Raw genomic sequence first — 27,806 nt, forward strand, 5'->3', positions numbered from 1 at the left:
CGTGGTCACGTGGTGCACACGTGCAGGGAACCCTGGGCGCTGCAGCACAACCCAGGTCGGACGTGGGAAACGGCGCCTGGCACCCAACAAGCACTCAGGAGTCAGCCACTGCGCAGCCATCAAAAAGAACGAGGCCTGGCTCTGTGCAGAACAGTCTCGAAGACAGACCGTAAAGGGGCAGGGCCAGCCCGGCAGAGGGTGTGCAGCGCCCCATTCATACACAGAACCCCCAGCCCCACCCCTGGGCCTGCAAAGGGGCCCGAGGGGCAGGGCAGTGAGCAGGGCGGACGTGGCTGCCTCTGGGCCCTGGAAGACGCCAACCTCTCACCAAGTTCCCATGTGTTGCATGAAATGCTTACCACGTGTAAGTACAGCATTTTTTTTTTTAATTAAAAAAATTTTCACAGCCAAAGAGTGTGCTCATAGCCCCACTGACAATGGCACTCCCATCCACGCTGGGAGAATCTGTAGGCGATTCCGGCCTAAAGCAATATAGCGACAGAACAAGGAAGCAGGAATCTCTGTCCAGAGGGCAAAACAACCCAATTCCACCCCGTAAGCAACGAGGGCAGGCGGATGCCCATCCATGAGCCTGGAGCAGATGCGGCCCAGTGTCCCAGGTCACCCGGTGTCCCCAGGTCAGAATCCCGCCATCGGGGACCAGGTGGCCACGTGAGGAGGCAGCCAAGCGGCAGTTAAGAATCCCCAGACAGGTCACAACAGTGTGAGTGACACGGATAAAAGCACAATGACCAACCTATGCTCCCCTTTGGCACCATGGAAACGGCAAAGGGAACCAGGGGGTCACACAAGAACCTCCATTTAGTTGAGTTGCCTTTTTTTTTTTTTTAAGGGTTTTAACATCCTAAGTTGAGTTTCTTCTAATAAGGAATCTTTTTTACTTTTCTTTTTTTTTTGGCCTCACAGCACGGCTTGTGGGATCTTAGTTCCCCAACCAGGGGTTGAACCCGGGCCCTCGGCAGTGAAGCTGTGGAGTCCTAACCACTGGACCGCCGGGGAGTTCCCAAGGAATTACTGTAATAGGCAGCACTGCACCCCGGCCACCTCACTGTCCAGCTGCTAAAGTGAGTCAGCAAGCGACAGCACAGGCCTGGCTGGGGCCGGCTGGGGGCACCCGAGGCTGCTGCTGGCACCCGGCATCCTCCACCGAAAAATGCAACGGCCCCGTCCTTCGTGGGCAGGATGCTTCCCAGAAAAGTGAACTGCTTTCGAGAGAACTGCTCTGGATCCTTGAGTCCTTCCATTGTCCCCTCGCCGTGTCCCAGGGAGGCAGCTGAGTTGGAGGTCAGCGTAGCTGTGGCTGCCCCGGGGGTGGGGTTCTGCAATTCAAAACGCTGCCTTCCTGTCTGAAAGGGCCGGAGCCTGGCAGAGCCTGGCGGGGACCCAGCATCACTCACTGTTCACGATGGCGGAGGGGGATAGAAGGAAAGCCTGCAGCTGAAAGAAACCCAAATCATTTGGCCCAAAGCCCTGGATTTACGGCTGGGCACACAGGGCGACCTGCGCCTGGTCGCACGTCAGTGCTCCCTCCTGTGTCTGCATCGGGTCCTGGGGCCCTGGCACCAGGGAAGCAGCAGGGCCTGGGCCTCGACCTCCCAGGTTAGGAAGATGCCTCAGCGTTCTGCTTCCTTGAGAACTCAGACCGGAAATGGGAGCCAAATCACTCTGGAGCCCCTGGACATTTGCGGTCTTGGAAGAAGCTGATTTTGAGTTTTCTTCCCTTGGGACAAACAGCACTTCCTTCGGCTTGCTAACCTTTCACCGTCCAGGGTTCAGCGGCGTCGGGAACAGCTCCAGCACCTTGAGCTCAAGCTCTGGTTCGATGACGCCCGCTCCACACTAACCCACGGGAAGGGCTGGAAGCAGGACCACCTCCGTCCTGGGGGCAGGACCGCGGGCCGCCCGCGGGCGCTGCAGTACAGCGGCGGCTCTCGGCTGCACGCGCAGCCGCCCGCAGGCCCCGCCTGGTCTCACGCCTGGCTCCCCAGCCATGGAAGTAACTGCTCGAGCCACCCTGCATGCCCTTCCTCTGGCTGCTGTAAACAACGGCCACAAACCCAGTGGCCTAAGTGTACTGTCTGAGAGCCCTGAAGGTCGGGTGTCCAAACTCAGGTGTCAGCGGGGCTGGGAGTTCCTTCTGGAGGCTCCAGGGGAGGGTCTTTCTTTGCCTTTTCCAGCTTCAAGGGGCCCCCGCGCTCCTTGGCTCATGGACCCACCGCGCTCTGGCCTCTGCTCTGTCGTCCACCCCCTCTGGCTCCACCGCTCCTGCCTCCCTCTTGTAAGGACCCTGGTGATCACCCTGGGCCCCGGATAATGCAGGACACTCTCCTGGTCTCCGGAGCTGCAGCCGAATCACATCTGCAGAGCCCCTTTGCCGCATCAGGTGACACGCACAGGCTCCAGGAGTGAGGACATGGGAACCTTTGGGGCCGTTATTCTGCCTCTCAGCACGCCACCCCACGGCCTTCCAGTAAATTCCTTTTCCACCTCAACTGGTCAGAGTCCCTTTACTATTGCACACGACTAAGAACTGACCGTCCTCATGGCATCTCTGGTAAGTTCCTGTCCCCCAGGTTGAGCCACAGATTTCCGTCACGTGACACTCATCCCCACCTCTACAGGCTCAAGAGACTGAATTAACAGTCTCCTCGGTCTCTCTAGATTTCCCCAGGGCTCCAGGGCTCCCAGCGGCAACCGAGGTCAACACAGGGGGACGGGCCAGGCTGGTGCTCGACCTTGGTGCCGAGATTCAAGTGGGCAGCCGCCAGGAGGGAGAGAAAGAGAGCAAGAGCGAAGGATCCCGCAGGAGGGGCTGCTCGCACACGGCCCAGGGTCAGGTGCACACGGCCCAGGGTCTCACACACACGGCCCAGGGTCTGGCGCACGCGGCCCGGGGTCTGGTGCACACGGCCCGGGGTCTGGCACACGCGGCCCGGGGTCTGGTGCACGCGGCCCAGGGTCTGGCACACGTGGCCCGGGGTCTGGCGCACGCGGCCCGGGGTCTGGCGCACGCGGCCCAGGGTCTGGCGCACGCGGCCCGGGGTCTGGCGCACGTGGCCTGGGCTCTGGCGCACGTGGCCCGGGGTCTGGCGCACGCTGCCTGCGGCTCGAGCTGCGCTTCTGGCTCCTGACATGTGCAAAGGTGGAGAAGCAAAAAGAAGAGTAAAGATAAAGTCCTCCCTACCTGAATGAACCAAAGCCCGTCCTGGGAGGGGCGCGGAGGAGGGGGAGGGCACCCGTCTCAGCACAGCACCCACACTCACCGTGGTGTAATAGAGGATGATGTCACTGCTGGTCATGTTGCCGTGAAGAATGTGCTCCTTCAGGTGCTGGATGAGGGTCCCCTGGGGAGAAGCGGGGGAATTCCGCGTGAACCAGGCTGCTTCCTCCGAGGGCACAGAGGCGCGCGCAGCCCAGACGCTCGGCCCTGGGGCAGGAGAGGTCAAGGAAGAGGCAGAGCTCTGAGCACCCTCACCATGACAAGCAATGCTCCCGTCCCTCTGCCACCTGACCCCTAAGACTCGCTGGGGACATGAGAAGAAACCCTGACCCGACCCTGCCGGCCTGCAGGCTCTGGGCGCCAGGTGATCAGAAGCACAGGGGACCCACCAACCTCAGGCAGAGAGAAGTGAAGATCACGGAGCGGAGAGTCACGAAGATGAAGGTAAAAGGCTGGGTGCAGGGACACCTGCCCCCCCCCAGGCCAGGGCACTACAGGCCAGCCTTGCTCCCTCGTGGTGGACGGGGAAGACTGGATGCCTGAGCAGGACTGTCCCCGGGGTGCACAGCCGCTGCTGGGTCTGCAGCTCCGAGAGCCTCGGATCAGAGCTCAGGGACTCCTTGGCCGAGGGGTAGCTCAAGACCCTGCTTTCAGCTCCAACGCCCAGTCAGACCCCTCTCCCAACCCGACATGTGATCTATTACTTTTCATTTTAATGTTCACTGGGCAGTATATTCGCTTGGACCGAAACTCGAAAGCATACACCATGACAAGTCCCCGTCCCTTCCTGCAACCAGTAGCCGTATATGTTTCCCGCGTACATTTCCAGGTATGTTTCTTGCCTATCTGCGTGTATTTATTTATGCTGGTTTTTTATTTGGACGCACTGTCCTGCAGTTTGCTTTTTCCATTTATCAACACAGGGAGTTTCCCTCGTGGTTTTCGTACAGCTGTGTAGTATTCCACTGCCCAGACCCCACTTGTTCCAAAGGACTGTGTCGCCTGTGGCTCACAGGGAGGACAGGAAGCTTCCCAGCCCCAAGCACAATGCAGAGAGCAGAGCAAGGGGACCCTGAACCAGCTGTTTCATCTCTCGGTTTTCCCATCCTTTCAATGGATCTCACACAAGATCCTAAGGCTAGATCAGGGACGCGGCCCCTCCGAAGCCCCTGGAAAGGCCAACCACTGCGCTCAGTCTGGCCACAGACGGGAGCCGCCAGCAGACGGCAATGGTGGCCCTGGTTGTTTAGGGACTATCGGGACCCACGTATTAAAACCAGCCTTGATGACCCTCATTGTACCCAAGGGAAATAAAAAAAAAGCCAGGGCTTCCCCGGTGGCGCAGTGGTGAGAGTCCACCTGCCGATGCAGGGGACACGGGTTCGTGCCCCGGTCCGGGAAGATCCCACGTGCCGCAGAGCGGCTGGGCCCGTGGGCCATGGCCGCTGGGCCTGCGCGTCCGGAGCCTGTGCTCTGCAATGGGAGAGGCCACGATGGTAAGAGGCCCGCGTCACACACACACAAAAAAAACACACAAGCCAGTAAGAGGAGATGACCCCTTTCAAAGCTCAACAGAAACAATCCTACCCAGCAAATTCCCTGACTCCAGAGCCAGTGCCCCTATTCCCGAGTCTGTCCCGGACGGCACCCCGTCACCAGGCCCGCAGCGGGGACGCCTGCCCTGGGGACGGACCACACGGGGCTTGGAGAGACAGCGGTAGAAAGGCCGCTGGGAGGGAGAGCCCGTTCTGAGGGCTCCCCGAGGCCACCCTGGGTCTGCACGTGGGAGCCAAGAGCCCGATGGCTTCACCGTGCGTGCGCTGCAGGGTCAGGGACAGCACACCCACGCCCACCCAGGACAGTCACAGGCTTCCTCAGAAAGTCCCTCAACACACACTGCTCTCACTCAGAGGAGGCGGGCGACCACGTGGGGACAATAAACATTTCAGGAACCCTTTCGATGAACGCTAAGTGTTCACGTGGCAAATCCACAGAAAGGGCTGGGAGCTCCTGGATTATAGGAACCCGTGGCAGATCCCCCTCGATTTCCCTTTTCACTTAGATTGGCCTTTAAAGGGCATCTTCGCCCGTACGGTCTGCCTCTATGAGCCCGGCCTATTCATAACCCGCCACGTGCTCACCGGCTCAGCAACCTCACTCTCTTGACAGCACAAGACCCTCCTTTGCTTCTCTCTGTGTGAACCTTAACGAGTCGCGTCAACAGCTCGGCCCTTAATTTCTAAATATTTATGGCAAGTCTGAATGCTTTCCCTGAGCGTCAGGAAGTGTAAGCAGCATGGTTTCTGAATCTCAAGCAAGAAGAGTAATTTAAAAGAAGGAAGAGGGAAGCTGTTTTCTGGGCTCTTTCGTGGGCTTAGAAAGCACAAAACAGCAAACGGGGATCACAACGTCCCAACCCAACCCTGACCCTGCTGCCAGCCCCAGGGCCACTGTCGGCGGTCCCACCGCGCTGTTTTCAAGTTTCCGCTAGAGATAACGCTTGAAAACAGGCAAGGTGCTTAGTCACTTCTCTGGAGATGCAAGAGCCCAGCGAAGCCAGAATTAATATAATTTTTCCTGACTTTTCCATATTCTGAATATACCAAGCACAATGATTTTATGAGCAAACTACATTTCATCTAATACATTTTTATGTTCCACTCCCAAAAAAGGGACATTTGCTAGGCAAAGAGCACTGAAAATAAAAGTACAGTCGGGCACGGCAGGTTTTCCTAATATGCGCTGTTTTCCCACACACACACCCCGCAACGCCCTCGCCTGCCAGGTTTCTAAAAACACTCATCTCTGTGGCCGGATATCGGGCCTCCGACCAGGCACACCAGGGGTCCCCCTCCAGGCAAAACGCGATGCCAGCAGCTACACCGTAGGCTCTGAACACGCCCAACTCAGTGTGATAACACAGGCTGGTAAGCAACAAGCACTCGCTCCTACAAAGAGGCCACTCTTCCAGAAATCAAGGCTTTGGCCCCCGATGTCCCCTCCCTCCCACTCCGTGGTTCCTGAGAAGTCACCCACTGTCTGTGAACAGGCTTGTGTGTATCTGGCGGTTATCATTCCTAACCTGCCATCGGATCTTCCTTGGATGCAAATCCAGGTGATGACAAAGTTGTGTTAACCTCTTTCCACGTTCTCATGAGAACACGGTGTAAAGAGCTGTACTAAGACGTTAGAGTGATTCTACGGCAGGGGTTCAAACAGCTTCTAGATGTTCTAGCGAGAACAGCTGTAAAAGCTGCATGAGCTGGAATAAGAGAAATTCTGTATTTCATGTTCAAATACCGTCATGTGACCAAGCGATAGCTAGAAGGCTCTTAGACAATGGGAGGTTTCTCCACTCAGATAATCCTCGGGCCTCCTAGAGGGGAGGAGGTTAAAACGAGGCCGATAGGGTGGGCGCTCGTCCACCGCGATGGATGTCCTTACGAAGAGAGGAAAATTAGACCCCAAAGAGACGCCGGGAATGTGCGTGCAGAGAGGAAAGAGCGCGTGAGGACAGAGCGAGAAGGCAGCCCCCTGCGAGCCCACGACAGAGGCTCAGAGGGAACCAACCCTGCCCACACCCCGGTCCTGGACACCCAGCCTCCAGAGCCGCAAGGAAGTAAATCTTCGTTGTTTAAGACCCGCCTCAGCCCGTGCTATTTTGCTACGCAGCCCAAGCTGACTCACACAGCACGGTAAGTCCTCCCTCGGTTAACCGCACTTTATAACATAACCCGGAGGCTTTCAAACTTTTTGACCCCAGCCCACGGTCAGACAGAAGTTTGGCGACGCTGCCTGGCACGTGCACCGTCCGTACCCACGCTTACATGACAGCTTTGAGAAAACACACCAACAACTCTTAGGACCCTTGATGAGCTGATATCTTCTCTTCTCACCTAACCTGTTTCCTTCTGTTTAAAATGCCGGCAGATGGCCGAAAAACACATGAAAAGATGTTCACCATCACTAATTAGAGAAATGCAAATCAAAACTACAATGAGGTATCAGCTCACATGGTCATAATGGCGATCACCACAATCTACAAACAACAAATGCTGGAGAGGGTGTGGAGAAAAGGGAACCCTCTTGCACTGTTGGTGGGAATGTAAACTGATACAGCCACTATGGAGAACAGTATGGACGTCCTTAAAAAACTAAAAATAGAACTACCATATGACCCAGCAATCCCACTCCTGGGCATATACCCAGCGAAAACCATAATTCAAAAAGACACATGCACCCCAATGTTCACTGCAGCACTATTTACAATAGCCCGGACATGGAAGCAACCTAAGTGTCCATCGACAGAGGAATGGATAAAGAAGAAATGGTACATGTATACCATGGAATATTACTAGGCCATAAAAAGGAATGAAATTAGGTCATTTGTAGAGACGTGGATGGACCTAGAGACTGTTATACAGAGTGAAGTGAGGCACAAAGAGAAAAACAAACATCGTATATTAACGCACAAATGTGGAATCTAGAAAAATGGTACAGATGATCTTGTTCGCAAAGCAGACATAGAGACACAGACACAGAGAACAAACGTATGGACACCAAGGGGGAAAAGGGGGCGGGGGGGGAGGAATTGGGAGATTGGAACTGACACACATACACTATTGATACTATGTATAAAATAGATAACTGATGAGAACCTACTGTAGAGCACAGGGAACTCTACTCAGTGCACTGTGGTGACCTAAATGGGAAGGAAATCCAAAAGAGAGGGGATATATGTATAACTGATTTACTTTGCTGTACAGCAGAAACTAACACAACATTGTAAAGCAATTCTACTCCAAGAAAAATTAATTTAAAAATAAATAAATAAAATAAAATGCGGGCAGGGCCCATCTGTTGGACTCACAATACCCTAAGGGGTCATGACGTATAGCATGACTGTCACCGGCTCGCCCGGCGCAGGCCTTGCCCTGGTGGCGCTGTGGAGTCCCGGGACCCCGTGGCGACGGGGCCACGGCAGCTGGGGCAGCAGCCCCCCACCGCCCGGCTCGAGGCCGGATCTCGGCGCAGCACCCCACCTGGAGAGCGGGGACGGGGTGCTGCCCTAGCCAGCAGGAAGCCCCCAGGCAGGGAGGGGGTGCAGACCTACCCCGACCGAGTGCACCATGCACTTGGGCGCTCCGGTCGTGCCCGACGAAAACATGATGAAGAGCGGGTGGCTGAAGGGCAGCTGCTCGAACTCCAGCTGAGGGGCTTGCGCACCTTGCCCAGCGGCCAGGAAGTCCTCCAGGAACACGCTGTGGGCAAAAAGGCGCAGGAGACAAACGGTGAAGGTTCTAGAACGCCTGGCGGGGCGGGGGTGCGGAAATCTGTCGAGTTCGCCCATTCACCCCCCGCCACGTCTACCTGGGTGACGACCTAGATTCCAGGGACCTGCCTTGTCTGGAAGCTCCCCAAGAGAGAAGGGAGAAGTCGGGGCTCAAGGATTCATGCTAATTGAATAAAAAGTAACTGAGTGAAAATTTCCAGTTGCTTTTTTTTTTCTTATATTTACTTATTTATTTTGGCTGCTCTGGGTCTTAGTCGCGGCAGGCATGCGGGATCTAGTCCCCGACCAGGAATCGAACCCGGGCCCCTGCATTAGGAGCTCGGAGTCTTAGCCACCGGACCACCAGGGAAGTCCCGAAGATTTCCTGTTGCTCTATTAGCACCGCTGATGGGGCCAAGGGCTGTCTCTCCAGAGAATCTAAGCGCTTTAATAAACGCTGTGGAGAAGGACCCCTTGCATTTAACACGTTGGCTGCTTGTATGCAAACTCCGCGGAGCGGCTCTGAAGTGATGCTCAAGTCCCTGGAGCCCAGGCGCACCTCCTGTTCGCTACTAACCATCTGATTAGCAGATGCCTGGTTTCCCCAGGTTCCCCAAAGGCAAGCTAGAGCCCAGGGTGTCTGAGTCCTTCCCTTTCCCCCCAGGAGAAGCGGGGGAGGCGGTTCCGGGTTGTAAGCTCTTCTGACACCTGAAGGGCACAGCCAGAAAGCGGTGCCAACCTGCGGGGCAACTGTTCTCACTGCTTCCCTGTATCCTGAGGTTTACGATGGCCAGATGCAAGTATCTGTCCAGGAACAAACACAATTCAGCCCAGCTACCGGCTCCAGCCCGAACAGCCTGCCCTGCCCTGCCCCCAGAGCTGCCGTAAAGCGCACTGCACGTCACCAAGAACCACCGAAGGGGCTGTTTTCTGAGCAGAAACAGGGTAGCGGAAGCCACAAAGCCACCTTGGGAGAGAGGTGGTTTCTCTATTTTGAGATCGGCGGAAACATCGATTCCAAAACCCCGGCCCTGTTCCTCCACTGGTTTAGAAGGGAGAAGAAAGGGGAAAAATCGAAACTACTGCTTTGTCAAACGGAACTTTCTTTCAAGGAAGGGGGAGAAGTCAGTTAAACGCGGCCTGCAGCCAACTGCCAAGGAGAATTACTCTGAAATACAAACGGATGCACACGAAAGTGAAGAAGTGTGCTGTCTTGCATGGAAAGGCCCCCTTAAAGATGAGGATGTGGGACTTCCCTGGTGGTCCAGTGGGTAAGACTCCGCACTCCCAATGCAGGGGGCCTGCGTTCGATCCCTGGTCGGGGAACTAGATCCCGCATGCATGCCGCAACTGAAAGACCCCAAATGCCTCAACGAAGATCCCACACGCTGCATCTAAGACGCAGCGCAGCCAAAATAAATAAATAAACACATAAAAATAAATCTTTAAACAAAAGAAAAGATGAGGATGTCTCCTGGGGGAGGTGCGGCCATTTGAAATGGGCACCCCAAATAATTCTGAGCGGTAAACAAGCAGACCCTTCCTCTCCAGGGCGTCAGGAAGATTATTCACTGTGGAGCCTTCCAGCCAATGAGAGCCCCACTCCGCCTCCACCTCCCATCCGAATCCCATTTACACAAAGGGCCCAATCGAGTCGAATGCTCCACACCGAGAAAAACGTTTTCTTTCCATCGGTGTATAAATCACAGTAAACAGCAATTACTTTTGTTGCTTTTTCTAGAAAGGAAAAACCCAAAGGGCAGTCCCCCCACAGACGTGCAGAGGCGCTCTCGGTTTATCTGCGGCACCCAGGAATCAAAGGCTGGAGAGCGCTGGGGGCCTGCTTCCCCGGGAGGGGGGGACCGGGGCTGCAGAGCTTTCCGCACTGCCTGAAGCTAAACGAAGTGGTTAACGTTACTTCTGGATGCTCTCACTTTCTATCAATCACCAATAAACACATTCAGAAAAATAAAAGCCGGGTCACCGCGGGGCCAGCAAACCGTCCTGTTTTCCTCCTGGCCTTTGTGCGTACGGCCCCATCAATAAAACCAGGGGAGCTATGTTCACGGCAGGGGTGAAATTTATCAAGGTCGGCAGGGTTCCCACAGTCTAGGGGACAGGCCACGCCCCCGGACCTGCCTGTAAGGACCTGCACATCCTGGCCCAGATGCTCCAGAGGACACAGCCCACTCTGGCCTGCAGCTGTCACCTGCCCATAATGACAGACGACGTTACTGAGAGCTAACTTCATGCACACTGCTGAGCCTGCGAGGAAGGTACTGTTGTCCCCGTTTTACAGATGGGGAAAACAAGGCACAGAGAGGTTGATCACTGGCCCAGAGCCACACAGCTGAGATCTGACCCCGAGCAGTGTGGCTCGAGACCATGGCCTTAGAGGAACAGCCACTTTGCCGCAGCTCCCTTCAGCCTCTGGAGCCCTGGTACTGCAGCTGTCCCCAGACCCTGCTCACCTCTCAAGGTCCCTCGGGTGTCACCTCCCCCAGGCCCCACAGAGAAGCAACCACGCCCTTCTCTCACCTCCTGGGCACTTCCTGTCCCCAACTCAGTGAGCATGGCTGTGTCTACCGGGCCGAGCGGTCACAGCTCCCCCTTCCTGCGGGCGTGTCTTGCCCCCCCAGCTCGACTGTAAACGTGGGGGACAGCACATGAGCTTTAGCCCCCTCGGTGCCCCCGGAGGGCGCCTGCACAGCGCCGCTCAGCCACGCGTCCACCCCGTCTGCCTGAGTAGCGAGGCCTCCTCGCCGCCTCCCTGCCTGCCACGGCACACCCAGGATCCCCACCTGCGGCTCTGCCGCCGCTTCCCATGGGGCCTGGGGCCACTCAGAGACTCCTGCCTGCAGCCCAGATGCGAGGCTAAATGGACAGGTTTACCTGCGCGGGTAAACACGCCCGACCTCAGAACTCGCTCCTCTATGATGGCTTACAGAGAGATGAAAGGTGTACAACAAGAACTTTGGGAAGAATCTCAACTTGGACCAAATCATGATCCACTTTCTTAACTTCTGTTCAGAATGCAGGTGCTCACCATTCTGTTCCACGTCAAGGCCTGTGGTCTACCGGCTCATAAACGTCAGGAAAGCAAAGGAAGATGCCAGGAGCAATGGCAACAAAAAATAGGTTGTAAAATGAAAGAAAACCCCCACATGTTACGCATGTGTATGCCTTCGTGTGGCTGCGTGTGTGTACATACATGCACACAAATACACATACGTATGAACCACGTACACAGAGGTGTACGTGTGTGTGTGCCCATACGCACATCCACACACATGCGCACCTGTGGACACACGAGTCACCGTTCAGAACTGCTGTGGCCAATCCGGGGAGCCAGCCTGGCCCCATCCAAGCCACCACTTCCAAGGGACACGAGACAGGAAGAGTTAGGACGCCTGGGACAGTCTCTGTTCTGCCACTAAGTTACCACGTGGCCCCAAGGGATTCCCCCTGGGGCCCTCGGGTCCCCATCTACAGAATGACGATTTTTAACCAAGACATCTTGCACCTCTGAAACACTCCAACCCCAAGTGCAAAGATCCACAGAACCTGCAGCCCGGCTGGGACTCTGGGTGGGTTTCACATGCAACCAGGGATCAGCATGCGGCTGGCTTACCTATTTGGAATCTTGGAAATGTCTATCTTCTCTCTGGAGGAAACGTAAGGAATCACCACCACTTTTTTCAGGTCTGCTAGTCCTGAAAGCGGCGGGGAGGAGAAAACACAAGCTTACAGGACACAACATACCTAGCCGCTAATCTTTTTCTTTTTTGCTGAAACGTAACACGACCTAGGACTGAGACTACTCTGTTTTTGCAGGGCTCTTGGGACCCCTGGGGGGGCTCTCGCCCCTGCCCCCCGCCCCCCACGCCAGCCCACGCACCTCTAACGACCTGCTGCAGCTTGTCCATGTGGTCGTGCTCCTTGCCATTGTACACGACGGCCTCCACGGAGAAGATGAGCTTTGGCTGAATCTGAGAAAACCGGTCCAGAACGCCCTAGAGTGGAAGGAAAGAGTCGTCATTGTTCATCCAAAAGGCAAAATCCTCCAGCAGCCAAGGGCACGGCTGCATCTCCAGGGATGCACGTGAGCAAGCGCTGTGCCTCGTGACCCGGACCAGGGCTTCCCGGCCAGGAGGGCTCAGCCCTGGGAGCTGGCAGGTGGTACCAGCAGCCGGGGGCCCTCAAGTCACCAGGCTGATGCGCTAACCGTCATTCACTGCTCAACAATCACTCCAAAGGATCGCGCACACGGCTACCTGCCTCTGGCTCTACACCAGGGTCCCAGCAAAACGAGGACCGCTTCCCAGAACTCAGGGCAGAGCGAAGCATCTTAGTAGAACGGCGTTTGGCCCTGTCACTTTCTGACCGAATAGAGGGCTCTCCTGAGGCCCAGGCCATCACGCCCTCAAAGATCTCCCGCAAGCAACTGTGCTGAAGGCCGTGGCCAGGGCGGAGCCAGGCTGCCATCTAGTGCGTGTGCGCTTCCAACGAGAGCCACCACCCTGGAAAACCCGAACCAGCCTCAAACCAGGGAAGGAACGCCAGGGATGCCGCTCCAGGGCCACCACTGGCTGCATCCTCTGCACAGCAGGACCTGGGACCAGAGTTAGCCAGAGTGGCCTGCGGTGGTGACATTGTGCACAAGACAGACCCACGAGGATGGGCGCAGGGTCAAGGCCAGCTGCTGATGCTACAGGCAAGCAGGAGGCGGCTGGGCCCCAGCCCGTCCCCTAAGCCTCCCGCCCTGCACCAGGTGGCTCAGACCCACCACCCGAGGCCAACCCAGGAGCTCTGCTCTCTGTGAAGCACGCAGGCAGGGGCTTCGTTCGGGCCCTAGAAGGCCACGCCCACGCCCCCATGCTGCACAGTGCTTCTCCAACATCACAACTGCTTCCAAGTTCCAATTCACTCAAAAATACCCACTCCCTCCACATTAGGAGCAGCTGACGTTCACCGAGCTTGGGGGGTAGGTCTGAGCGCTGTCCCAACCCCAGATGGGTGTCAATGGTGTTGCCCTCACAAGCCCTCCTACGGTGTGTCCCCGAGGACACAGAGACAGGAAGCGGCAGAGGCAGATTCAAACCCAGGCAAGAGCCTGCTGCTGGTAACCTCCATGCCACATGCCTTCTCCAGCCCCGAGGCTCCTTCACCGCTCCCCGGCAGCGCAGCTCAAGGCCTGCTGAGGGATCCAAGGACAACAGCGCCCAGGGACGGGGTCCCAACCCTCCAGGACCCGCCCCCTCCGAGGATGGCCTGGTCCCAAGCAGCTCACACGGCCTCACAGAGGGCCTTGGGGACCAAGAGGCCCCCTGGAGCTCCAGGCTCAGGTCAGTCCTGCCTGCCCTGGGTGGTCGGGGTGGAGGCGATTTGGCAGAGGCCCAGCAAAGCCCCAGGAGGCACAACCACGGCCACCAGCAGTGAGGTCTGGGGTGACCACCCCCTCCCCGAACTCAGCAGGGCCCAGTCCTCAACCCATGGGGCCAGGGCCGGCCTCAGCCAATCGCCTCACTGCTCCAGGCCTCTGTGTTCCAGAAGCACGTCTGTCCCTCCTCCGCACGGTGTGGGAGGAGATGAGAAATACCTTGCGAGACCTCCCTGGTGGTCCAGCAGTTAAGACTTCGCGTTCCCAATGCAGGGGGCCCAGGTTTGATCACTGGTCAGGGAACTAGATCCCGCCTGCCGCAACTAAAAAGATCCCGCGTGCCGCAACGAAGATCCCGCGTGCCGCAACGAAGATCCCGCGTGCCACAACTAAGACCCGGTGCAGCCAAATAAATAAATAAATATTTTAAAAAAAGCAAAGAAATACCTTGAAAACCTTTTCCAGAAGAGCAAGCCTCAAGGCAGAGGTTGAGTATCAAGCTCACACCCAAAATGCCCAGCCTGTGGACAAGGCACATGGACCGCAGAGCACGGAGCCGGAACAGCGCCGTCCCTGCACCTGTATCCTAAGTGTATCAATCCTCCCGCGTCAATCACAGGCCCACGCAGTCTACACTCGTATCATGAGACTCTCTCTTCCTGATGCCCCTGCTTTGCACGTGAGGATAAATAACTCACCCAGGGATGCACGGCCAGCAAAGCCAGGCCGGCCCTTAGACCCTGGGCTGCATTGACCAGTGCCCAGCACAGGGGCCACGCCCAGAGCAGAGGAAGAACGGTCGGGGACGTGGATGCCCGGCATGTCCTCTAATGGGCCCGGCCTCGTGGCTCCTGAGAGTCCCTCATCCCCGAGGTTCTGCAACCAGGAAAGGTCCCTGATCAGGAAGTGGGGGTCCCAGTAAGTCCTGCTCTGCTGCTTCTTCCTTCCCCATGGTGGGGCTCAGTGCGTGCTTCCTGCCTTGCCTGGGCCACGCCGCAGCTGGCGCACCCTGGTCCCTGGTGCCCCTGGGGCTTACGGGGATAAAGAGGCCCGCCGCCCTCCCGCACAGAGCACACAGCTCAGCCCCAAAGGAAGGGATCAGAAACAGCGATTATGGAGCAAACTCTCTGTAAGCAAACCTTCCACGAGCAAATCTGCAGACGACGGACATCAGAAAACCTCACGTGGTCGTGAAGTCACAGGAGCCGGGACCGGCGTCTCCTGCTGGATACTCGCAACACGCCTGTCGCACGTAACACGTGCTAACGCACAACGCACACGGCTGGGTGTGGGGAACATTGGAAAGGAAGCCAGGATCGTTCACTTTTACACTTAAAGAGAGATCCCACTACTTCTGGCTCCTTCTCTCCTGCTGATTGCGAGTCACCGGCCGGGGAGACGGGAGGCCATCATGACACCGTTTCCTCCCAGCCTGGCCGGTCCTGCCCCGCAGCTGCCCACACCCCGACCCAAGATGTCATGGGGAAATCACACGGAATGTTCCCCTGCGGGGGCCGCACACCCAGGGCACTTGAGGGGACCCCGACTCACGTTCACGCCGAAGTCTGGGGACGTGGAGCTCCAGATGGCGCCAATGCTCGTGGCCGCCAGCATGGCCTCCACGGCGTGCGCACTGTTGGGTAAATAACCTGTGGGGGGGACACAGGGAGAAAGCTTGGCTCAGGGTGTGAGGATGCCGCGGACTTCCAGAAGCACCTCCCAGAGTCACGGTGGGAGTGGGGAGAAGGGCTGGCTGTGAGCGGCTCACAGAGCAGGGCGAGGCCCAACCCAACCACCTTGACATCTGCTCGGATGACCCGATCACTGCCGCCAGCCTGACCGCTTCCTGTCATCACCCCCTCCGACGCATTCTGATCAGGGATCCCTACACGATCCTGGCCTCTTCTCGCTCCGTTCCACCTCCCACTGTGGGCTCGGTCACAACAGCCTCCCTTCAGTTCTAAGCTCCCCCTGCCTCAGGGCCTTTGCACAAGCTGCCTGCGTTGCCTGGACACTTCCACCCACACCAGCCCCCCCTACTCATCCTTCAGCTCCAAAGGCAAATGGAACTCCCTCAGGGAAGCCTTCTCCAAGGCCACCCCAAGAACTCAGGTCCCCATGCCAGTCACCCAAAAAGCACACCGTATTTCTCCCTCACCAGATCTAGCATAATAATCACCTAAGTATAATCATAACTGGCAACTTCATATCTGGTTCTCTCGTGAGGGCAGGGACGTTGCCTGTCTCGCTCCCTGCTTTACCAAATGCCTTTTGGTATGCCCTGCAGATCAAGGTCCGCAGATATTGGTCTACTGGCCGGCTGGTGGGAGGATGCTTGGATGGAGGGAGGAAAGGAGAGGCTGCAGGGGAATGAAGACTGAGCAGACCAGTCAAGACATATACAGTCCTGCAAGGGACTCAGCCTTCCATCTAGTAGGAAGCTGAGTTTTGTTTGGTTTGGTTTTTTGGCCGCACCACTTGGCCTGCGACCAGGGATCGAACCCAGGCCCCCTGCAGTGGAAGCATTGGACCCCCAGGGAAGTCCTCTGGGCTTTTATGATAATAGAGGCAGAGACTCTCTATGGACGAAAAGACTGCGATCAGTTACACAGACCGTCCTAAATGCTCCAGAGGGAAAAGGATTCGTGCACAAGGCACCAGGGAGCAGGTCCAGGGCCTGCCCTGAGCACGGCTCCCTCCCTGGGCGACACAAAGCCCTCTGGGCTCCAGCACCCCGTGGTGCCCTGAACAGCTCTCCCGCTGCCCCTCCTCCCATGGCTCTGGACGGCCTACTTGACCACAGCGGTGGGGACTTCGTTTCTTTGGGTTCACGGCATCTTCCCTGCTGGGTGTCCCGTGGGGCAGGGGTCGTGCATTGCTCCCACGGCCCCCGGGCCCCGTCCAGCCCTGGCACACAGCAGGCCCGCGGACGGATGTCAGCTGCCGAGAAGAGACTTGGCTGTGAGCGCACTGAGGTGTCTCCACGGTGCCATCGCCCCAGGCAGGGCGGGACTCACCACCCAGGGAGGCTGGGTGACCTGCTGGCTGTGGGCACTGACACGCAGCCAGGAGACGCCCGCTTCACAGACAAGGAACAGCGCCGTGAGCAGTGAGCAGCTGTAACCGCATCTCTGAAGGCCCCCAAGCATCTCCCCATTCAATCCCCCTCTGCACGCTTCCCTAGCACTGTCTTCTGGGAAACACAGTCCCCTGTCCTAGTAACTGTGATCAGGTCAAATTAGAATCCAAGATGTGACACTCAAGAAGGGGGTGTCACCAAGCACCAGCCTGATTCTGAGGAGTGATGGGCAACGGAGCAGGTGTCCCCCACGTAAGCACGGCCAAGCGGCAGCCCCAGGATGTCCTGTTCTCCGTTTCTCCTTCTCAAGAAACATTTGCTTCAAAGGGAGATTTTTAAAAATGAAAATTGGAGGGAAGAAAAATTACTGGAAGGTAGAAGAACCTTTTGAAATCCTTTTCTAGACAAATTAAATTGGATCACAAAGAACCCAAGATATTGAGGTTTCAACCACAAAAATGCCTGCTCTGACCCAGCACTCTCATGCATTCATCCAATAAACACTCGTTCTACACCTACTATGCGCCAGGTACCCACAGACTGAGATGCAGCAGTGAACAGAAGACAAAGCCCCATCCTCTGGTACTGGAGGACAGACAGACGTGCACACACACACGCATAATCCTGTGATTTCAAGGAGGCAGCAGGCGACAAAGGAAAACAAAGCGGGGTGCAGAGAGAGTGGTGATGGATTTTTCCACAGGACAGCACGGACAGCTTCTGAGCAGAGACCTCAATGAACCAGGGTAAACCCTTGGATCTGTAGAACATTCCATCCAGGGCCGAGACAGGCGATCACGCGTCACATCCCCTACCCATCCTTTACTATTCATTCCTCTCCAGTCAAGTAACAGTGAGCGGTCGCTCCATGCCCAGCTCCATCATCTGAGAAGGACACTCGGGGTCTGGCCCCTTCACATGGTTTACACAGGGTAAGGCTGCCCTCTTTGCAAACACACACCGAGTGACTGCAAACACTCACTCACTTGCAGTGAGTCCCACGGGAGAGGCACGGTCACGCCAACATGCCGGTGGCTTCTCCTGCTGACGGCCCGGCCTGCAGCCCTGGTCCCATGGCCCCCGGAGGTGGGGAGGGCAGCCCAGCAGCCAGACCCCCAGGCCTCATGGGTTTTAGAGCCAAACAAAGGAGACTGATGCTCAAATAATCACAAAACCAAACAGGTAACTACCAATGACGCATCCTTTGAAGAATGAAAACGAGATGCCGACAGAGGGTCCAACAGGAGGGCCTGGCTCAGGGGCAACCAAGGGGCTTCCTTGAGTGAGGCCATCTGGGGACAGAGCTGGGGGCAGGCGGGGCGGAGGCCGGCTTCCCAACAAAGGCTCTGCCGGACCCTCTTAGGAGGACAGGGGCCGGGAGGGGAGTGCAGAGGCAGGAAGGAAGCGAGCGCGCGGGGCCGCCGACCCAGCTGCAGGTTCTCATCCCCACCCTGGAGGCAGCGGGGGTCGGCGAGCCTCCAAGCAGGGGACGGACACCATCGATGCCACTGGGGTTGATGCCGCGAGTGAAGTCGTGCGGCCAGAGGACAGAGAAGCCCTCTTCTTTGGTTTAAGAATAAGATCTGATGCCTGATCCCGGAAGGAGCAATTTAAACTCTGACCCCAGCACTGCAGCAAAAAGCACACAGAACCCCAGCCGGACCCAGACTGGGAACCGCCTCTGGACACCTCCGTCATTGTCACCAGCCCCTCCCGGGGTGCGTGTGGATGGGCAGGGCCGAGAAAGCCCACCTAACTTCTCTGCCCACGGGAGACTCTGCATAACAAGCCCCTCAGCCTCTCTGCTGCCCCGTTTAAAGATGCAGAAACTCGAGGTCCAGGGAGGAGAAAGTCATCCAAACCCACAGGCCCAAAAGCAGCGCCAGGCACCGAGGGAAGGTCTCCTGACTCCAGGGAGTGGATGCTGCTAAACAAGTTCTCACCAGGAAGAACTAAGTGGAAGAAGCCGCACTGAGGAGGCCCAGGTGGGGATCCCAAGGAGCAGTGTGGCCTAGGGCCACCAGCCGGGCACCAGGACACTCGGGCCCAGGCGCACGCTGCCGTATCGCGGCCCCAAATAATTACAACCCATCGTCCAACAGACGTGCGATGAAGTGTCCTGCTATCAAATTTCATGCCTCACTAACTCTCAGGGAACTTCCTGGCAGCCGAGTGGTTAGGACTCTGCGCTTTCACTGCCGAGGGCCCAAGTTCAATCCCTGGTCGGGGAACTGAGATCCCACAAGTGGCTCGGCCAAAAAAAAGTAACTGTCTCTTTATTATCTCCAGAGGCTGAGTATATCCACATACCTTCAGTTAACGACCTTATGAACTGAAATTGTCTATACTGTTTAAATCAACACCCGTTTTTTAAATAAAGTTCTTTCCAAGTTTTAAAAAAAAAAAAATGATGAGTTTACTTTTCTCTTCTGGGCCTCAGTTTTTCATCTGGGAAACAAGCAGGCTGGTGGCACCTGCCCTGGCGTCTGTGGGTCAGAGGAAATCAGTCTAGTGAGTCTCTCCACTGATAAAACTCCCTCTGCTGGGTTTTGGGGGTTAGGAATCAGTCTACAATCATGTCAGCACAGATGGCGAATATCACAGAATGGAAATCAGCCCTCAGGAATCCCTCAGGAAAACATCGAGTTGGAGGCGGGCAGACCCAGAAAGTGCAGCAGCTTCTCCCGACCCTGGAAGGGGTCCTGGCTTTGTCATCAAGGACCCGATGAACTTTCTGGTTTGTGTTTAGTTTAAGGACCACATTTCATTAAAAATAATAATAACTAATTCATTAAAAAAATTATCATTAATAATAATGTAGACGTCTGTGAGCACTGGCTCAGGAGGACGTGCCCACATGGAGGCCGGGAGCTGGGGACCCTCACAGCCCAGCTCACTCTGGCTGGGCCGCACTTGCAACGATCGTCCCTCTTCGTCTGGTTTGTGCCACACGTGTACACACGCGAGGCCGTGTGCGTGTAATCTGACCCGACGCCACCTCATTCCTTCCAAGCCACTCCCCTGCCCCCACTGTGACAGGCACCAGAAGTACCCACCGACGACCCGGTCTCCTCTCCTCACGCCCATCTTCCTCATCGCCGCGGCGTACAAAGCCACCTGTCGCCGCAGCTCTTCAAAACTCACCTTCACGATCTCCTCCCTGCCTTCCCCTGGGAAGAGAAAAAGGACAGGTCATCCTCGGACCATCCTAAAAAGAGAGGCTCTGAGTCACAGACACGGATGAAAACTCACACCTGTTCAAACACAGGTTAGAGATACGCGCCCAGGAGACGCTACACAGGTGCACGGGATGCAAACCAGATGCAGGTTTACCCGACGTTCCGGAAAAGAAAGGCTTGGGAAAGGGCATCCTTGAGACGCACGCCCCGAATCCTTTGATTTGGTTGTGATTTTTTTAGTATAATTTTCCAAGGGCTGGGGGAGGAGATGGGGAAATCAGTGTTTCGTGGGTTCAGAGCTTCAGTGAGAAAGTTCCAGGGATCTACTGCACAACAATGTGAACACACTGAACACCACTGAAGGGTACATTTAAAAGTGGTTAAGATGGTAAAGTTAGTATTTTGTGTTTTTCACCACACACAAAAAAAAAACTGCCGAGCTATTGTCTGGAATCATATACTGCAGGTTCTGAGTGCTTCAGAGCCTCTCTGAACACGTGGCCCCGTCACACTAAGAGAGGAGAATCCGAGTAGCTGTCGGGACTCACGTGCCACGTAAAGGGCCACTCCGTCATTTTCCCTGTGTTGCAGGAGGTTTTCCGCGTAGTTGAGGCGACTGCCTTTGAACCACTCGGGGATGTCCGCAATCCCTTTGGACGTGTCCACGACCTACAGAGGACAACAGCAAACCAAGACACACACATGCGTGAGAGCAACATCAGATGCAGAGAAGGGATTCCGCGTCACAGGAGGCCAGCTAACTCGCCGGCCCAAGGCATCACTAGATCACTGTACAGACTGAACGCTGACCTGGCCCAAAGGCTTGAAACTGAAAACAGAAATGAATGCGATATTGTGTACCTGACACTTGCTGAGAGTAGATCTCAAGCATTCTCACCACAAAAAAAAAAAAGAAAAAGGTAACTGTGTGAGGTGACGGATGTGTCAGTTAACTTGGTACTCATTCTGCAAGGCATATGTATATCAAATCATTCACGTGTACACTTGAAATAGATACAATTATATGTATCACGACCTCCCTGGTGGTGCAGTGGTTAAGACTCCGTGCTCCCTATGCAGGGGCCCCGGGTTCAGTCTCAGGGAACTGGATCCCACATGCATGCCGCAACTAAGAGTTCGCATGCTGCAACTAAGGAGCACGCCTGCCGTTACTAAGAGCCAGCGCAACCAAATAAAGAAAACAAATTAGATGTATCAATTATTCCTCACTAAAGTTAAAAAAAATTAATGCCAAGGGAAAACTCCGCCCCACTAGTTTAGTCTGTTAATTATTAAGCACCTACTTTATGAGTGATGCTGATGACAAAAGGACAGACAGACAGACACGGCAGCTACCACATGTTCCAGGGCTGACCCGAGCATGGAAACCAGGAGATCAAAGTGCACGGCCCACCGGACACCCCGCCACAGTTTTTAGGAAGTTGGATCCATGCCTCCTCCATCAGGGCTGGAACCTTGGTTTCTTCTTCAGGTGAACCTTTCAGAATGGCTCACCCCATAACCAAACCAAACATACAACAGACTTCTTATTCCCTGGATATTTATTGAGGGAATAAATAAAAATCTCTAAAATCCAGGTAAATAACAAAACTACTGATAGTTTAAAAAACAATTACAGGGGGCTTCCCTGGTGGTGCAGTGGTTGAGAATCCGCCTGCCAATGCAGAGGACACGGGTTCGAGCCCTGATCCGGGAAGATCCCACATGCCGCAGAGCAACTAAGCCTGTGCACCACAACTGCTGAGCCTGAGCTCTAGAGCCCGTGAGCCACAACTACTGAGCTCGCGTGCCACAACTACTGAAGCCCACATGCCTAGAGCCCGTGCTCTGCAACAAGAGAAGCCACGAGAAGCCCGCGCACCGCAACAAAGAGTAGTTCCCACTCGCTGCAACTAGAGAAAACCCACGCGCAGCAATGAAGACCCAACGCAGCCAAAAATAAATAAATAAATAAATTTTAAAAAGGAAAAACCATTACAGTATGGGGACTTCCCTGGTGGTCCAGTGGTTGGGACTCCACACATCCACGGCGGGGGGCCCAGGTTCCATCCCTGGTTGGGGAACTAAGATCCCGCAGGCCGCACAGTGCGGCCAAAAGTAAATAAATAAAACAAATAAATTTTTTAAATGTGAGTGTATGGAACATCACTGAACTGTACACTTTAAAATGGATAAAATGGTAAATTTTGTATTATGTGTATTTTACCGCAATTCTAAAAAATTTTAATAAAATAAAAATACAGCGATGCCCTACTCTTTGGATCACTCAGATTCCCAGGACAAGGCCTGGGTCCACACACATCAGGGGGCCCGGAGCCTGCAGAGTCCCCATGAGGTCCGTGACCCCAACACAATTTCCTGCCAACTCTCTAGGGCAATGATTGTTTCCCGCTGATGTGGGGATTTAAAAGAAGATATGATTTAGTCTTCCTCAAAATTAACACTTCATTCTGGATCAGAAGCACGAAAAGATAATGTGTAAGCACAACCTCTTCTTACCTCATCATACGTGCGTGAGAAGACAATTCCACTGAATTTCCAGAACTCTGCCCAGAAGTCCGAATATGACTCAACTGACCAATGATATAAGTCATCATAATTTTCTGAAACAAAAAAGAAAGAAAAAAAGGCACATGACTCCAACAAATCTTAGGAGGAAAGTCTTGGTTCAGTGAGAAGATGGACACACCTGAGGAGTTGTGTGTCTGAGGGGTTCGAAGGCACCTGATGAGACAGGGCCTTGGGAGCGCAGGGCATCTTAGTTTCTGTTAAAGCAAACCCACCACCGCTACTCCCCAAATGAGTAAAAGTCACGAGGCGGTGACTTTATACCTTAACTACCATGCCTAAAAACCATGGACTCCGGACCCAGAAGGCCTGGGTTCAAACCCTGGCTTGGCCATGTATTAGCTGTGGGGCCTCAGGCAATCTATGTCAGCGCTTTTTAAGTCACCTTGGTCCTCACAAATTGCAAAGAGCTCCAGCACCAAAAACTCCTCCGGGCTGGCACGAGAGACGGCGCAGGGCCTCCCCTGAAGACCTGGAAAGCCCATCATCACCAAGGGCGCCACCACAGCATCCGGGAGGGCGGAGGATGTAACCAGCCTGCCGACCAGGGAGCGAGCAGTCACAGCAGCATCTCAGCGCCGCGAGGACCCCAGCGGACGGCGGAGGAGTGGGTGGGCTTTGAGCGGAAACTTTCCCACCGTCCACGACGCAGCCAAGGGATTGACACGATTCTCCAGTCGAGCAGGGGCTCCCGGGGCTTCTGCCCACACGTGTCCCCCGCCGTCCCCCCCCCCCAGCTCAGAGGCTGCGATCTGGAAGCCTGGGGGACGGACCACCGGCGCGTTTAGTTCAGTCTGCGCGAAGCTCAGGAACTGAATGGGCTGACGTTAAATTCGGTTTCCAAATAAAGTGCAGGATTTCTGGCTTCTCCGGAGAGGGCAGGACGTCTGGCCATGGAAGCCGGCCAACGAGTGTCACCTCCTGGTATTTACATCCCTGTGTCGTCCCCTCCCCCCGCTGAGCCCGGCCGGGTCACAAAGTCCTAAGGACACCGCAGCTTCCGCCTTGATCACTTGCTCTGCAGGAAGCCAGTGGCCATGTTGTGAGGACACTCAAGCAGTCCTAGGCGGCGTGAAACGGAGGCCTCCCGCCCACGACCAGCACTGACTCACTGCCACGTGAGCCGGCCCCGGGGAAGTGGGCCTCCAGCCCCAGCCCACGGGTGGATGCAGCCACGGGAGCCCCAGAGCCAGAACCACCAGCTAAGCCACTCCCAGGAGCCTGGCCCACGGAAACTGAGAAATACTAAACATTTACCGTCGTTTTACGTCACTAAGTCTTGGGGTGGTTTGCAACGCAGCAACAGGTAGCTGGTGCCCTGTCACGGCACACGGTGACAGTCAGCTGAAGCAGCTAACAGCTGCCCCACCTGGCCCTTCACACCCACGCGAGAGGCAACCTAACCCGGCGGTGACCAGCACTCAGCCCAGCTCCACGGCTCACAGCTGCGAGATCTCAACCAAGACTCTGAGCTTCCACTTTCTCAGCTGGGAAACGAGATCAAAGCTGCAGCTACTTGGCCAGGTTACTGAGGATTAAGTGAGTTAATCCGCGTAAAGTTCCCGAATGGGGCCTGGCGTGCAGGAAGCGCTCACTAAATATTAGCTGTTATTAATACCCCTGTCACCCGCCTGGTCCCCGCAGGCATCCGAGTTTGTAAGTCTCGCTTGCCACTTCACTTGCTCCTTCCTCTCCATCTGTGAGAATTCTGACCAGCCTACACCTTCAAGTCTCAGTTCAAGATCCTGCCGGCCCTCTTCAACAGCATCCTGATAGACCCGGAGCTCAGAAGGCGGACAGCACGCACCCCTTCCCCCGCTGCTCAGCGCTGCTACCTTTGCACGAGCCTTCTCCCCACAAGTACACCTGAGCTGCTGGAGAACAGAGACCAAGCCTTCTGTTTGTTGGCCAGCTCTGTCCCAGATGCTGGCATGCAGAGGCGAGTTGCAGTTTGTGGTATAAAGACACTTGAGGACTTCCCTGGCGGTCCAGTGGTTAAGACTCCACGCTTCCACTGCAGGGGGCACAGGCTCGATCCCCAGTCAGGGAACTAAGATCCCACATGCTGCTCAGCAAAAAAAAAAAAAAAAAAGCTCACAAATAAATGACCAGGCAAGACGGGCCGAAAGTCCAAATTACATGCACTTGGAGAGCAGAGGAGAGGAGAAAACGGTCAGAGAGAATAATCAGACAGAAGGCAGCATTTCAGTTGGCTCTTAAAGCAAAGACCAAAACGTCCAGGGCCAGGCCCACGGAAAGGAGAGAAGCAGGGTGGGTTAACCACCAGTCGTGGGAGAGGAGGAAAGAAAAACACCAAGGTCTAAGCCATCCCCAGACCAAGAGAGGAGCCCCACTCAGCTCAGCTGATGCCGTCACGTGCGCACACAGACCCAGCAGCACGGGCCTTTGGGTTTTCAAAAGAAGTTGCAAATCTCACTTTTCCTATGCGGTCTTTCGGTGTGTGAGCCGCCCGAACTAAGTCTGCAGGCCCGACATGGCCCGCAGGCCACCAGTCCCAGCCTTGAAGGGCAGAGAGGAGCTGGGCAGGCAGACGGGGAGCTACTGGTGCCTCTGCCAGTGTCTACTCAGCAAACCCCAGAGGCCAGGTGCGGGCGGGTGCTCCGCCCGATCATCTGTCACCCAGTGATACGGGTCCTCTCATTATGCCCATTGTACAGGTGAGGAAACCAAGGCTCGGGAGGTCGGGTGACTTCCTTCTGATCACACAGCTAGTAAGTGGTGGAGCCACTTCAAAATCCCGGCAGTCAGATTACAGCTCAATCTCACGCACCTCACAGGACTGCCCTTCTGTGAAATCATTCTGTAAAGCAGCAGGGGGAACAGCTGGCAGAGGAAAGAGAGACGGAACCACGGCACGGTAACATAGAAGAATGCAGTTCCACTCCTGGCTCTTCTTAGGAATCAAGTCTGTCCCCCAGGGAATTCCCTGGTGGCCCAGTGGTTAGGACTCCGTGCTCTCACTGCCGAGGGCCTGGGTTCAATCTCTGGTCGGGGAACTAAGATGCCACAAGCCGTGCGGCGCAGGGGGAAAAAAAAAAAAAAAAGTCTATCCCCCAATCCAACACACATTACCAACTACTACCTGAAAGAAGGCCCGGCGAGTAATAAGCCACACCTGTCTACAGGGGTTCACCGTCCAGGGGGCAGGAGGGCGGGAGAGGGGTGCAGCTGGGCTAGCCAAAGGAAGGGGCTCCGTGGAGGCTACGACACCCACCGTGCTGTGGAGGACTTGGAAGCCGCCAGGCGGCAGGGTTTGCAAACCCTCAGTCAACAAGGAGCCGCTGTGAGCCCTGGAGCCCAGGCGTGACAGAGTCGGGCCTGTGCATCAAGGCTGCTCAGGCAGAGCGCGCACGCAGGCGGTACTGAGGGCAGAGGGAGGAAAAGCAGGAAGCAGGGAAACCAGCCAGTTCAGGGCAGAGGAAACGAGGGCTCCAGGGGAGATGCTGACGCTGGGCTGGAAAGGGGACGAGGTAAGAAGTCAGACGGCCCACGCCTCCATTTCTGTGAGGCTCCCTGAGAACTGTGATGCCACCAACAGAAACACACGGGTCCCTGCAGCCAGCGGAGGGGCCCGAAGAGGACAGAAAGGGCCATAATGAGTTGCAAACCCCTGAGGCGGGGAGGGTGAAGAAGGTATAGGTAGACCAGCCAGGTGGATGCGGGGGAAAGCGTCTCATCCGGAAAAGGGCCTCCTTGCCCAGGTCCACACCCAGCCAGGTGGCTCCCGAGGTCAGGGCGGCAGCTGGAAGGGGGGCCCTTGACTAGGTCCGGTTCGGGGCTGGGAGTGTAAACACGTGAGGGGACGGAGTTCGGCCCCAATCCCAGAGGCAGACTCCTACCTGACCACCCTTCTCCCCAGTGCCCAGAATCCATGCTGGCCTCTAGCAGGGTCGGCCTGGGGAGGGGATAGCACGAGGTACTGTTGGCTGACAAGTGACTCCCCACCAACAGAAGGGAAGAGCTAAAAGCCAGAAAGGCCCTGGGTCGGGGAGGAAGCCCCCAAGGCTCGAGGGCAGGACCCCAGGGAGCACACCTCACAGGTAGGAACGCCTAGCAAGGGACCTCTGAGTCCACAGGGGTTCCAAGACCAGATGGGGAACACTCTCAGGGAGACGGATGCTGCAGTGAAGAGGGGACCGGCTCCCTGAAAGCAGAGGAGGTGACAACCCGCACAGACAAGGGGGCAAAACCGCACAGTCAGAAGATGTCCCACCCCTGGGGAGGGGCCCCCCGTCCAGCGGCTCGTCCAACCCCCAGAGGAGGGAGACTGGAAATCAGGAGACCATTCCAACAACCAGAAAGGACCCTGACACCAACGCCCTGGAAAAGGGGGCGCCCGGGACCCCAGGAGGAGGGTCCCTCTGTCAGCTGGTCCCTCGGACCCCCAAGGGGGGGCGCCCGATTTCTGGAAGCTCCTGGCCCCGGGAGGTGGCCGAGGAGCCCCCAGGACGCGCGCCCCGCACTCACCCAGCGCCAGGCCGTAGGCAGCGCCCACGACTGCCCGGAAGCGGTCCATCTGCGTGTTCTTCTTGCTGTCAGGCTCCCACATCACCTGGCACTCCAGGATCTCCTCCCGCCCACCCCGCGGCTCCTTGGACATGGCTGCGACGGGGACGACCGGCGGAAAGGCCGGGGCTGCGCGGGGATGGGGACGGGGCCGCGGGACACGGGGCTGAGCGGAGCGGCCGACGTGGATCAACTTTTAGAGGAGCTGCAGCCCTAACTGGACTCTCAGCAAGCCCCGCCCCCGAAGGTCCCGCCGTTCGGCTGGCCGGCCCCGCCCCGAATGTAACCCTCCGCGGGCGCCGCGCCTCGCAAAGGAGTGCTGCCGCCGCCGGGACTAGAGCCTGAGCCCGCCGACCCGGTGGGGCTGCGCAGGCGCGTTGGGCCCGGGCTCCCCGACCTCACCTGGAGAGCGAAGGGGTTAAAGCAGCGCCGGAGGGCAAGAGCGAGAGGCCGCAGGCTCGTTCATGTGTTCATTCATTCACGATTGATTTATTCTTCCTGGCCTTATTTACCGAGCGCCTGCTGGGTACCGGACACTG

General features: G+C 56.3%; 1 protein-coding gene across 5 annotated transcripts in view; it reads right to left on the minus strand.

Moving 5' to 3' along the window:
• The window catches only part of AACS (acetoacetyl-CoA synthetase), a 46,669-nt gene extending 19,203 nt beyond the window's left edge, over positions 1-27,466 (minus strand). For all 5 annotated transcript variants that reach the window (XM_060027880.2, XM_060027879.1, XM_060027876.1 and 2 more), the window contains exons 1-9: positions 27,229-27,466; positions 22,672-22,775; positions 20,700-20,820; positions 20,029-20,142; positions 15,445-15,542; positions 12,412-12,526; positions 12,145-12,226; positions 8,355-8,502; positions 3,285-3,365 (exon numbers count right to left, since the gene is read on the minus strand). In XM_060027880.2, coding sequence (XP_059883863.1) covers positions 3,285-3,365; positions 8,355-8,502; positions 12,145-12,226; positions 12,412-12,526; positions 15,445-15,542; positions 20,029-20,142; positions 20,700-20,820; positions 22,672-22,775; positions 27,229-27,361 — 996 coding nt within the window. In that variant the 5' untranslated portion in view covers positions 27,362-27,466. The remainder of the gene's footprint in view (positions 1-3,284; positions 3,366-8,354; positions 8,503-12,144; positions 12,227-12,411; positions 12,527-15,444; positions 15,543-20,028; positions 20,143-20,699; positions 20,821-22,671; positions 22,776-27,228) is intronic.
• Positions 27,467-27,806: the final 340 nt, after the last annotated feature.

This window comes from Delphinus delphis, chromosome 13 (genome assembly GCF_949987515.2).
Source record: "Delphinus delphis chromosome 13, mDelDel1.2, whole genome shotgun sequence".
Taxonomy (NCBI): domain Eukaryota; kingdom Metazoa; phylum Chordata; class Mammalia; order Artiodactyla; family Delphinidae; genus Delphinus; species Delphinus delphis.